Raw genomic sequence first — 11,813 nt, 5'->3', positions numbered from 1 at the left:
CATACGCAAAGTGCTCAGCTCCGTTGTGGAGCAGCAGATCCTTGATGAGGAGGGTCTGCACACACTGCTGTGTGAGGTAGAGGCGATTATCAATAGCCGCCCTATCTCAAGAGTCTCTACCGATCCGAATGACCTGGAGGCCTTGACGCCAAATCATTTGCTTTTGATGAAAGCCAAAACTTCGCTACCTCCTGGAGTATTCAGCAGGAGCGACTTGTACTCGAGGCGTAGATGGCGTCAAGTCCAGTATTTGGCGGATTTGTTTTGGAGACGGTGGATTAAGGAGTATCTACTGGACTTGCAAAAGAGACAAAAGTGGGCCCTTCCACAAAGAAATATCAGTCAAGGTGATATTGTCCTCATTGTGGATGATTCCGCTCCAAGAAATTCATGGCTAATGGGTCGAGTGATTCAGACGTTTGAGGATCCCAAGGGTCGGGTTCGTCAAGCCAAGGTGAAAACCAGCAAAAACATTCTCCTACGACCTGTGGCGAAGCTTTGTGTGCTGCTAGAGTGTGATATGTAGCGCCCCTTCTACATATTACTCAAGAGACAGCGGTAAAGGCTGGTCTCCTACGGTGAGTCATGTGCTTGAACCTCTGACTCCATTCCCTAATCTCCCCAACATACACACATACACGCATCCGTGAAGACATGTTCCAGCTTAAGAAGAGTTCCTGCTGTAACAAGACAAAACGAAGTTTCTGTTGGAATAAGGACATTAATGTGCCATATGAGCAGTTCAAGTACTTTGTATATTTGCCTGTTCGTTATCTGGAAGGTTTGATTTGTTGTTCTGAACAATATATAAATGTATGTATAAGAGTAATTGTTTTGTGGCTCACAAGAACAATTAGGGGCCAGGATGTTGGAGCCAAGTCCAGGCCAATATTTTACTCAGTTACATCATGCCATATTTAAGTATTTGTCATGATTTTTAAGTTTCTATTATAATCTTGATCATTTTATGTTATAATGTAATAGGCTGTGCTCCATAAATTTATCCTGCTTTGTTAGTCTGTTGTTGTTGTTGTAAAGTGTTGGTAGATGTCGTAAAGGGGGTGTGTATTTGGCCCGCATGCGGAGGGGTGTGGGTAAAAAAGGGTTAGGTAAGCAAGCAGGACGGGGAGCAACAGTTTTCTGACCGTCGCCGTTTTAATGTTATTTTTTGTTGTAACATAAAGGGAATGTAAACGGAGCTCCCACCAGAGGCATTTGTTTTGTACCTTTCGATTTGTATGGAAAATAAATGTTTTGCCCCTTTTTTCCTTCGCCTTGTTTTTTGCTACCGGAAGGCATCCAAGCGACTTAACAAGAGCACGAGTCAGAAACTTTACGTCCTGCAGAAGCGGCAAAGAAGGACCGAAGGTTGCCGCTACAGAAACATTCTCATTTCAACACCCATTTGTTAGCTATTCTGCTGTTTGTCATCATGTCACAGGTGAAATGAAATGATAGTACATTTACTTTGCTTCCTGTAGGAGTGATCATGTCATGTGAGACCGTGTATTACTTATGAGGAAAGCCAACTTTGGGATTCCTAATCAGTCAGCTTTGGAAAAAAAATGTTTGAACTGTGTGTGAACAAAGCTCTTCTTTTTACTCTGGGGATGGTACACACTGCACAGTAGTTTTTAGACAAATGAGGGTAAAATGAGACATTAAAGCCTTAAAAGACAAACCACATTTTCGAAGAAAGCATCTCAGGTTACTATCTCTGTCAGGGCGTGTGTTTTGTCTCTGCGACTGTCGCAAATGCTGATAGGTGCATTTGATTTTGTGATCTCCGCCACAGAGAGTACTGGAAAGCAACTACTGCGTTGTTAAAAGTAGAAACATCGTTTATAAATGAATCGTGTAACTATAACTTTACTACTTTGCAGCTCCTTAGTTTGTGATTGCTATGATATGAACTTAGATGTCCTGTTATTCAAGTTTTTTTGTTTAGTTTGTGTGTCTTTTACTGTTTTTCTTGGTAACTGCCATGTAGTAAATGGAATCGGCGGCTCACCCACATACACAACTGTCTGACATTCACCTCTCACACAGTGGATACAATTCTGCCCCTGCAGGAATAAGATAAGATAAGATAAGATAAGATAAGATAAGATAACTCTTTATTGTCATTGCACAGTCATACATAGTACAGTAGTACAATGAAATTGGAAAAACTGTCCTACGTCGGCACTACATATAACACAACACGACACGATATGACACATCACAACACAACAAACAACACAACACAGTATATTAACTTAGTATAAAAAAGAAGAATAAGTGTATGTGTTATGCACACTGTTATTATTGCACATTAATTATTATTGCACCTTGTTATAAATATAAATATTATTGTTATTGTTTTAAACATTGTTACCTCCCCCCTAAAAAAGTCCAGGGAGGTATCCAGTCAGGTCAGCTATTTACATTGATCAGGGCTATTGCCCTGTTGTAAAAGCTGTCCTTGAGTCTATTTGTTCGGGACCTCAGCAGCCTGAACCTCCTGCCAGACGGCAGCAGCTTAAACACCCGGTGTCCTGGGTGTGTGCAGTCCCGTAGGATGCTGCGTGCCCTCTTGAGACAGCGAGTGCTGTACAGGTCCTTCAGGGAGGGAAGAGGATGTCCAATGATTTTTTGGGCCATGTTGATGACCCTCTGGAGTGCCTTTCTGTGTGCTGTGGTGCAGCTGGAGAACCACACACCGATGCAATATGTCAGCACACTTTCAATGGAGCAGCGGTAGAAGACGGTCAGCAGCTCCTTCTTCAGGTCCATTTTTCTGAGGATTCTCAGAAAGTGGAGACGCTGTTGGGCCTTCTTTAAGACCGCAGAGGTGTTAGAGCTCCATTGGAGGTCTGTGTCTATGTGCACACCCAGAAACTTGAAACTTTGTGGTTATGAAACTGACCAAGTGTTTGCATAAAATGTCACATGTTCAAAGCCGTCACAGAACCTGGGGTTTTGTATAAGTGCAGCTGTTGGTGGGGAGATAATCTCACTCTTCTATATAAAGAGTCACCAGGCAGCAACTTCCAGATCTTCATTTGCGATCTCCTCCATCATCATTTCTCCACTTATCAGCAGCTATGGCTTCACTTCGCACCCTTCTGGGATTTCTTCCTCTGAAATCCTACCTCAGGCAGACTTTGATTTACAGGCGGTAAGAATCATTGATAATCATTTTTATTTTACCACCCATCTATTTTCATAACCATGTCTCTATCTTAGGGCCATGGAAAGGGGGTACTGGAGGTTATCTAACAGGGATAAGCAGGGACCCCCCCCCCCCTCCAAGACAGTTTAGCAGTCTACACGGGAGGCTAACCTTTGCACAATTTACTTTTATAATGACTTCACCATTTATGTTATGTGGTTATGTTTCACGCTGGATTTTGTGTGATAATACATATTCTGTGTTACAACAAACAGCTCTTGTGCTTCTGTCTAATTCTCAATGCTTTCCATTTGTGTGTCCACAGATGGCAGGTAAGTGGTACCGGACTGGAATTTGCTCTAATGGCCAGTGGTTTGTCAGTCGCAAAGCCAATATGAAGATCGGCACGGCCATCATTATGCCAACTGAAGATGGAGGTCTTGAGTTGTCGTTCTTCAGTCTTACGTGAGTGCGAGAGGACAGACAGAGCAAATATCATTTGAATAGCATTAAAATATTTACACTGGAGATTAATGTGATGTCTTTGCGACAGTAATGATACATGTCAGGAAATGGAGAATTTAGCCAACAAGACCGAGGTGCCTGGAAAATTCACATACAAGAGTCGGCGTGAGTACGCCCACAAAGAGAGGAAACGAATAATTTTCCATCATCATCATCCAGTATTATTTTTTCACATATTCTCTTCTGCTTTTTTCCTTTTTGTCAGACTGGGGGTATGTGAGTGACATGCTTATGGTTGATGTGAAGTATGATGAGTACGCCCTGACCTATTCCTTCAACACCAGAGGGAATGAAACCTTTGTCATTAACAGACTATTTGGTAAAGTTGCATTTAGCTGTGTTCAGTAAACCGTTTAGCAAAGTTACACCCACTGCAGCAGATTTACATCACGTGGTTTCACAGGACGTAGTTTGGACCTCAGCGATGAGGTGCAGGAGAAGTTCAGGCAGTTCTGCTTGCAGACCGGCATCCTTCCTGAAAATACTGTCCTTCTTCCTAAAAGCGGTACTTTTACATTGGTGGTGAAGTTCTATATAAAAACAGCTTGGAATACAGTGATGTTGTGCACTGATCACCTTACACTTTCCATTTTTCCTTCTACAGAGGAGTGTCCACTTGCCTAACCTTCTGTCCCACCGATCATCTCACCAGTACTGCATGAAGATCTTACACCATCTGTTATGGAAATGTGCCTGAGCACCATCTTGAGATGTTTTTAACAATAAAAATGCAAACATCGAGAATATTTTTCTTCATTATTCATCCTTTGTATGAAATAAACTGAAGGACACCCATAACAACACAACCAAAATGTATTTTTCCCCCCATTCACACACTTTATAGTATTCAAGCAAGCAATCAATCAGTTTATTTATAAGCACATTTAAAAACAACAGAGGTTGACCAAAGTGCTATACAAAGCAAAAAGTAAAACAAACACACCTAAAGAGAACAAAACAAAAACTCAGTCACAATTAAAAGCTAGGGAGTAGAAATGTGCTTTCAGATGGGATTTAAAGTGGTGGAGACGTCCTAATTTGAAGAGGCAGACTGTTCCAAAGGGTCAGGCAAACGCTTGGTCTCCTCTGTGCTTTAGGAACAATCAGAAGCAATGTAACAGCTGACTGAAAAGTTCTATTTGCAGTGTTTTTAGTTAAAAGATCAGAGAGCTACGAGGGAGCTAATCCATTTAGAGACTTACAAACAAGCAATAAAATCTTAAAATCAATTCTGGAACATACTGGAAACCAGTGTAAACGAGCCAAGACTGGGGAAATATGGTCACGTTTACGAGTGCCTGTCAAGAGTCGGGCTACAGCATTCTGAACAAGCTGAAGACGAGAGAGCAGAGAGCATTCGATTGTTAAAAACAAACAGTGGTCACATTATAAGTTAAATGCATATTCAAGCTTTTATTTACATCCGTTTACAATTCACTGAGTTTTATTTTATGTGATTAAATGATCTTAGATCATCCACCTGTAGATGAAGGTCAGAATGACTCCTTGTTTTATCTGCCCATATTGTGGTTTTAGTCAACACACTAAAGGCAATATGCTACTGAGTGGTGACGTCAGAGTACCTCATAGCACAACAGTTGCTTATACACACACACACACACACACACACACACACACACACACAATTTTAACAAGTTGTTTCTGTGCTTAAATTTCTTACATTTTTTTTCTTCCATTGATTAACCCACTATTTGAAATCAGATATTTTTCACTATTCTTCTTGGTTTATACATGAACTCTCCTTTGAGTACATTTCCTTACAACCAGAATATTATGATTGTTGGACAATCATGTAGTCAGACTCGGGTTTCTTTGTTTTCTGGTCTTCATGAAAGCCAAATCAGAACGTTTTTCCTCAGAAGTAGCTATTCCACTTCTGGGGTGAGCAACCTGTGCTCCCAAAATATCATTTTTGAGCATTTTAGTGGCCAAAAAGAATCTATATAGAGCTGCAAAACAAATCTGAATTTTATTTTTTTTTTAAAAAGGTGATACAGCCTGTTAAATATACATGTGTCTTTCAACATTACTAATACTAATACATGAAAAATAATTAATATCTTTTACCACATTTGGCTACTCTACAGTGGGCTATATGATTATTTGGTACTTGGCATGGTGGTAAAGGGCACAAAGATCCACAGCCCATCTGTTCCCTTTTCTTTATGTAGGTTTTCTCTCAGTGCTCTGGTTTCCTTCCACATCCACAGACATATGTGTTAGGTTAACTGGTTATTCTAAACTTGCTCTCTGAGTCAGCCTTGCAGCAGAGCGATCATCCTATCAGGGCGACGTCTCTGCTTTGAAAGGCAGTGCCTCCAACATTCAGCAATAAAAAGAAATTCTGCTGACCATAATGAATCTCAGTTACATCATATTATCAGAAGGCTCAATTTTAGGTGGTCAGGTAGAGAGCATTGAGAGAGTTATACAATTTAACAACTGTCCCAAATTTCTTTATTAACGATTCCAGACATTTTCGCACTTATTTATTGTCAGAAGATTAGACATGTGACCCTCCAGACAGCTGACAACGACCTGGCTTAATAACAACAACACCAGCTGGTTATAAGCTAACATTTTGCCAGCTAATATTATCACTGAGTCTCCTAAGAAAATCACACTTTCCCTCTGGTAAACAGTGTGATACCCGCACATCATTTGAGGATTTATTCTCTAAGCGTCCAACAATGAAAGTTTTACTAACACCAGCTAACAGAGGCTTACAGTGACAAAAACAGCAGCACTTACCAACAAAAGAAGTTCAGGACAAACTCAGCAACTCAGCTCAGTATCGCTGTCATTCGACAGAAATGGCCTTCAGTAACTAACAAAGCTCTATTCAGAGCTCAGGTAAAGAGCAGACTGACAGCCTGCACTCCATATGGATCAACCAGTCACAGTTTTTCGTCCTCCTGCAGCCACCATTGCTAGGATTATGCACTTTAGAGGGGGTAAGACAACAGAACTCAGCTGACTGCAGTCTGTACTCTACTGACATCTAGTGGTGAGATATCACACCAGTGAAAGTTACAACTTTAAACAAAGTTCCAAAAACAAACAAGTGAAACTCTCTCTTGATTGTATACTTTAACAGTAATACACATGTAACCTTCTAAACACTCCAACAAATATCAGCAAACAGACTGCTTCTTTGCAGTTACGGTCACACAGTGTGCCAGCTAGCTGAATGTACATTTGTAGTATTACCGAGGGAGAGAAAAGACTATGAGATAACATCACTCAGAGATGGAGAAGGATGTAGGAAACACAGGACAGGAGAAGAAGAGGAGGGACTATTTTTAAAAGAAAAGGACTGCCCGGTGGGATCTGTTCAACTGGAAATTTAAAGCTTACTTTATTTTTTTTTTTAATTGATAGATGTCGAGTGGATCGACAGATTGATGATTTGTTGTTGTTGTTGTACACTGCACTGCACTCTTGAAGAAGATGTGTTCAGATTTACACAAGCTAACGCGTTTTTTTTGTTGTTGTTTTGTTTGACAAATTATTTCAGAGCTGGGTTACATCAGGGGGAACAGACATCTCATTTAAATTTAATGTCTCATTTTTCCAAGTGTGTAAGGAAAGTCATCCATCTACAATATAATCAGCAAGCACATGGAGCTATTTGAGCTTTGTGAAATCATTAGAATTAGAAGTTTGTATTTCTTGTATTAATATTATTTTAATATCACATTTATATAGCGGATGGAGGTTCAGTTAGTTCTGTACTTTGTACTGCTTCAGAGGAGTGCTCAGCTGCCCAGTCTTCTGTCCCAGTGGTCATGTCACAGAGGACCACTTCCACTCGCATCCATAACCTGCAACAGTTTTCCTTTTAATTCATTATCTGTGGTCTTTCAAACATTAAGAATTAATTAATTAAATGTCCCAAAACAATATTCATCACTTTGCTTCTATCTGCCTGCAATTATAGCCACCTACCATGTACCGGATCTTTATTACAGCTGGCTAATAAAAAGTGTTAAGGATAAAGCATCTGTCTGCACTTTTCCCTCTAAACTGCGCACTGCTGACACGGTCTCCGCGCACACAAAATCTGCACTGCGCACAAAATCTGCACTGCGCACAAAACCCCCCAAAACAAAACAGAAAAAATCAAACCTGGAATTAAAATAAATACATAACAATTGATTCTGTGCTGTTTTGGAGTGTGAGTCAGTGAGTGACCGGTAACTGGCTGCTCCAGCCAACGATGCCACTCACATTCATATAAACGCTAATCAGTGTCGTTGACGGGTTATGACGGCGTCCTTATGTGCCGACACCAGTGTTTTAGTTAGTAAAGCGGTGTGGCCGATGTGGAGTGGCTGAGTGAAGACACGCTAATGACAACGTGTACAAACATTGGAGATGTGAGCAGGACAGACAGAAAAATTAAGGTGAAGTTTAAGTTCTCAGTCAGATTTGTGCTTATCCAGTGCCATTTATTTCCAATTCTTATTTGTGGATATTGATCATTAAATACTGACACTAGTTTATAAGTAGTGGAAATGCAAATAATCGTGTCATTATCAGTGATGGGAATAACGGCCGTTACTTTTTTCAGTAACTAGTAATCTGATTAATTACTGTTTCTATATTTCTATTGTTACATGGCTATTACTAAGAAGAAAATGCGGTGTGGACTCATTAATATTTTTCAACACACAGATGGTTGAATCTGTCTTCAGTTTACCGGGAGTTGGAGCCGGAGGGCAATCGTACAAGTGCTGCTTAGGTGGATTCACCTCTGTTTGCACCATTTAGTTATGAGCTGTTGCATCTGTGGATGCCAAAGAGAAAACTTCCCACTGGATACTGAGCTGACTATACCTGTCTTCCGTGTGTAGCACAAGCGTTTACTAGTGTAAGGCTGTAGAATTTCAATTTACAAAGTCAGTTACCAAAACTGTTAATACTTCCATGAACCATTGAGCAAGGCATATTACTTGATAGATGCTATTAGGAATGCTTTCAAAAGGCATCAACAGCACAGATACAGTAGATATCATTCACAGAACAATGTTTTCAAGCAGCATGTAAACATTTTTATTTCTGCTGTTAGATTGTTCTAATTTGACATTTTTACATGTTTTAAATGAGACAAAATTACAGGTTCAGACAACAGATGTTTTGGTTAATGCAATTTTTTATTTTCATGGGTAAGATGTTATAATACCCTGGTTCACTCTGTGACTTACTTTGTCTCCTATAAATCTTCTTTAATTCAGTTCAATTCAATTCAACAGTATTTACATACAAATGAATTGAACTGAACTGAATTAAAGAAAAAACCCAACAATCCCCTATGAGCAAGCACTTGGCGACAGTGGGGAGGAAAAACTACCTTTAAAAAGGTAGAAACCTCCGGCAGAACCAGGCTCAGGGAGGGGCGGCCATCTGCCGCGACCGGTTGGGAGGGGTGGAGCCGATGACAAATGTATACACAATTAAATATTAAAGCAAATATGCTTTAAAATTTATGTTTAGGGAGTTGAAGTAACTGTTAATATTTAGTTGTATATAACTTTGATTTTATAGGAGACAGAGTTGAAGTTGTCATCTCAGGCCTCTGGATTTTCTGGTTTGGTAGTACTGGCCTCCTCTTTTTCTTGCTTATTATTTTATCCTCTTGTTGTCTTTTGGTGTGTTTGGTGTGTTTTCAGAGGTTTCACTCAAGGTCATATTGTTCATTTTCTGAACTAGCAGTCGGATAGTGCTTGGCGAACAACTTTTTTGGCTGCTCTGTGTCCCTGCTGCTGGTTCTGGCCTCTTGTTGTCTTTTGGTGCGTTTGGTGTGTTTTCAGAGGTTTCACTCAAGGTCAGATTGTTCATTTTCTTAACTAGGAGTCGGATAGTGCTTGGCGTCCAACTTTTTTGGCTGCTCTGTGTCACTGGTGCTTGTCCTGGCCTCTTGTTGTATTTTGGAGTGTTTTCGAAGGTTTTGGTATCACTCGAGGTCGTAACATCCATTTTCTCAACTTGGTCCTGGATAGACCTTGACAAAGAACTTTTTTGGATGTTCTGTGTCACTGGTGCTTGTCCTGGCCTCTTGTTGTATTTTGGAGTGTTATCAGAGGTTTTGGTATCACTCGAGGTCGTAACATCCATTTTCTCAACTCGGTCCTGGATAGACCTTGACAAAGAACTTTTTTGGATGTTCTGTGTCACTGGTGCTTGTCCTGGCCTCTTGTTGTATTTTGGAGTGTTATCAGAGGTTTTGGTATCACTTGAGGTCGTAACATCCATTTTCTCAACTCGGTCCTGGATAGACCTTGACAAAGAACTTTTTTGGATGTTCTGTGTCACTGGTGCTTGTCCTGGCCTCTTGTTGTATTTTGGAGTGTTATCAGAGGTTTTGGTATCACTCGAGGTCGTAACATCCATTTTCTCAACTTGGTCCTGGATAGACCTTGACAAAGAACTTTTTTGGATGTTCTGTGTCACTGGTGCTTGTCCTGGCCTCTTGTTGTATTTTGGAGTGTTATCAGAGGTTTTGGTATCACTCGAGGTCGTAACATCCATTTTCTCAACTTGGTCCTGGATAGACCTTGACAAAGAACTTTTTTGGATGTTCTGTGTCACTGGTGCTTGTCCTGGCCTCTTGTTGTATTTTGGAGTGTTATCAGAGGTTTTGGTATCACTTGAGGTCGTAACATCCATTTTCTCAACTTGGTCCTGGATAGACCTTGACAAAGAACTGTTTTGGATGTTCTGTGTCACTGGTGCTTGTCCTGGTCTCTTGTTGTCTTTTGGAGTGTTTTGAGAGTTTTTGGTATTACTCAAGTTCATATTGTTCTTTTTCTGAACTTGGAGTTGGATAGTCCTTGAAGAAGAACTTTTTTGGATGGTCCGAGTCACTGCTGTTTCTTTTTTCTCAGTGTCTACTCTCATCCTCTTTCTCTCTGGAGAGTAGCTCTCAGAGTTGTTTTTGCTGCCTTTGGAAATCTGACTGTATTTTCTTTTCTTTTCTTCACAAATACGTCTTTTTTTCCTTGGTGGAGAGCAGCTGTCGTCACTTCTGCAATTCTGTGCAACAGAATTCGGGCCTCGCTTCCTCTTGAGTGGAAGCTGGAAATGTCTTTCATCAGAGTTTGGCTCTGGATTTTGGTCGTCCATTGTAGTAAAGCCAGCGTAAGCTTGTTGGCTTTTGCTGTCTTTACTCTGAGACATGTCAGAGTGTTGATGAAGTGACTGTCTTAAAGATTCAACTATTTTAAAATTTTTCTCAGGCGGACCTTTGAATGCTGCAATCTCAAGTGTTACAAGTAAACTGCATGACAGTTTGGGCTTCTTACCCGGATTTAAGGATTCACAGATCAAAGGCATGTTATGACATCATGATGATGTCATAACATAATGTAACAACAACATTCTTTTTTTTTTCTTTTTTTTTAAATTTGGTTCTATTGTCTATTCTATGGGGCTTTGGAACATGATGTCACGGCAGGGGGCGTGGCCGCCGGGGCGCCATTTTAGCAGGCCAAACAAAGGGCTAGTGATGGTAAATTTAATTCTTTTTACTGAATCGAGTTTTAATGAGTCACTCACCAAAGTGAATCGTGTTTGTTGAGTCATTTGATTCACTGAGTCAGTCGACCAGAGAGTGCAAAAAATGTACATTTTCACTCAAACTTAATTTGTTTCTCTTTTCATGTAAATCCTACTGCTAAGACAACCCGTTCTCACCCCCGACACGTAAAATACTGACGATTTGTCACGTCCCTTAACTTCTCATGCTGACGCTAAAGGTACCCTTCCACGTTTTTATGCGACGCTGTGGGTTGTCAATTCATTCCAATATGAACCCGCTTGCGGCGATCAGAGACGCTTCGAGCAGAGGCTCCAGCCGTCCATTTACTCCAATAATAACTCCGTCACAGCGAAACATGACGCTGTGAATCTCAATCTAACTGGAGAACCGGGGACCCTCTCCGCGAACGGTTTTTCTCCCTAATTTAATGCTTTCTTTTAATGACATCGTTAACATTTCTCAACAAAAACACATGAAAGTATCACTGATAATTCAACAATAAAATCGCTTCATGTTGTGGCCATCACACAGTGATTTCCAAAGTGATTCACGAGCTGAAAGTGCTCAGATTTA

General features: G+C 40.5%; 1 protein-coding gene across 2 annotated transcripts; it reads left to right on the top strand.

Annotated features, from left to right (window-relative positions):
- The first annotated feature begins 345 nt into the window (after positions 1 to 345).
- Positions 346 to 4,423, top strand: LOC146378964 (lipocalin-like). Of its 2 annotated transcripts, XM_084942178.1 has the most exons (5): positions 346 to 1,441; positions 3,480 to 3,619; positions 3,708 to 3,784; positions 3,885 to 4,184; positions 4,284 to 4,423. In XM_084942178.1, the coding sequence occupies exons 1-4, from the start codon at positions 1,433 to 1,435 to the stop codon at positions 4,025 to 4,027; spliced, it is 369 nt and encodes a 122-aa protein (XP_084798304.1). In that variant the 5' UTR covers positions 346 to 1,432; the 3' UTR covers positions 4,028 to 4,184; positions 4,284 to 4,423. The 2 variants fall into 2 exon arrangements, 1 of the variants encoding a protein (XP_084798304.1); XR_014801537.1 differs by having other exon boundaries at positions 346 to 3,160; positions 3,480 to 3,784.
- The last annotated feature ends 7,390 nt before the right edge of the window (positions 4,424 to 11,813 follow it).

The sequence above is a fragment of the Perissodus microlepis genome, chromosome 10, assembly GCF_051167445.1.
Source record: "Perissodus microlepis isolate ML-2025 ecotype Zambia chromosome 10, ASM5116744v1, whole genome shotgun sequence".
NCBI classification, from domain to species: Eukaryota; Metazoa; Chordata; class Actinopteri; order Cichliformes; family Cichlidae; genus Perissodus; species Perissodus microlepis.
The sequence above is the reverse complement of the archived record's forward strand: the minus strand, read 5'-3'. Positions and strand labels throughout refer to the sequence as shown.

Coding starts and splice junctions, on each gene's coding strand:
- LOC146378964 (XM_084942178.1), top strand. Junction 3,620..3,707: donor TTGTCGTTCTTCAGTCTTAC/GTGAGTGCGAGA, acceptor TCTTTGCGACAG/TAATGATACATGTCAGGAAA. Junction 3,785..3,884: donor ATTCACATACAAGAGTCGGC/GTGAGTACGCCC, acceptor CCTTTTTGTCAG/ACTGGGGGTATGTGAGTGAC.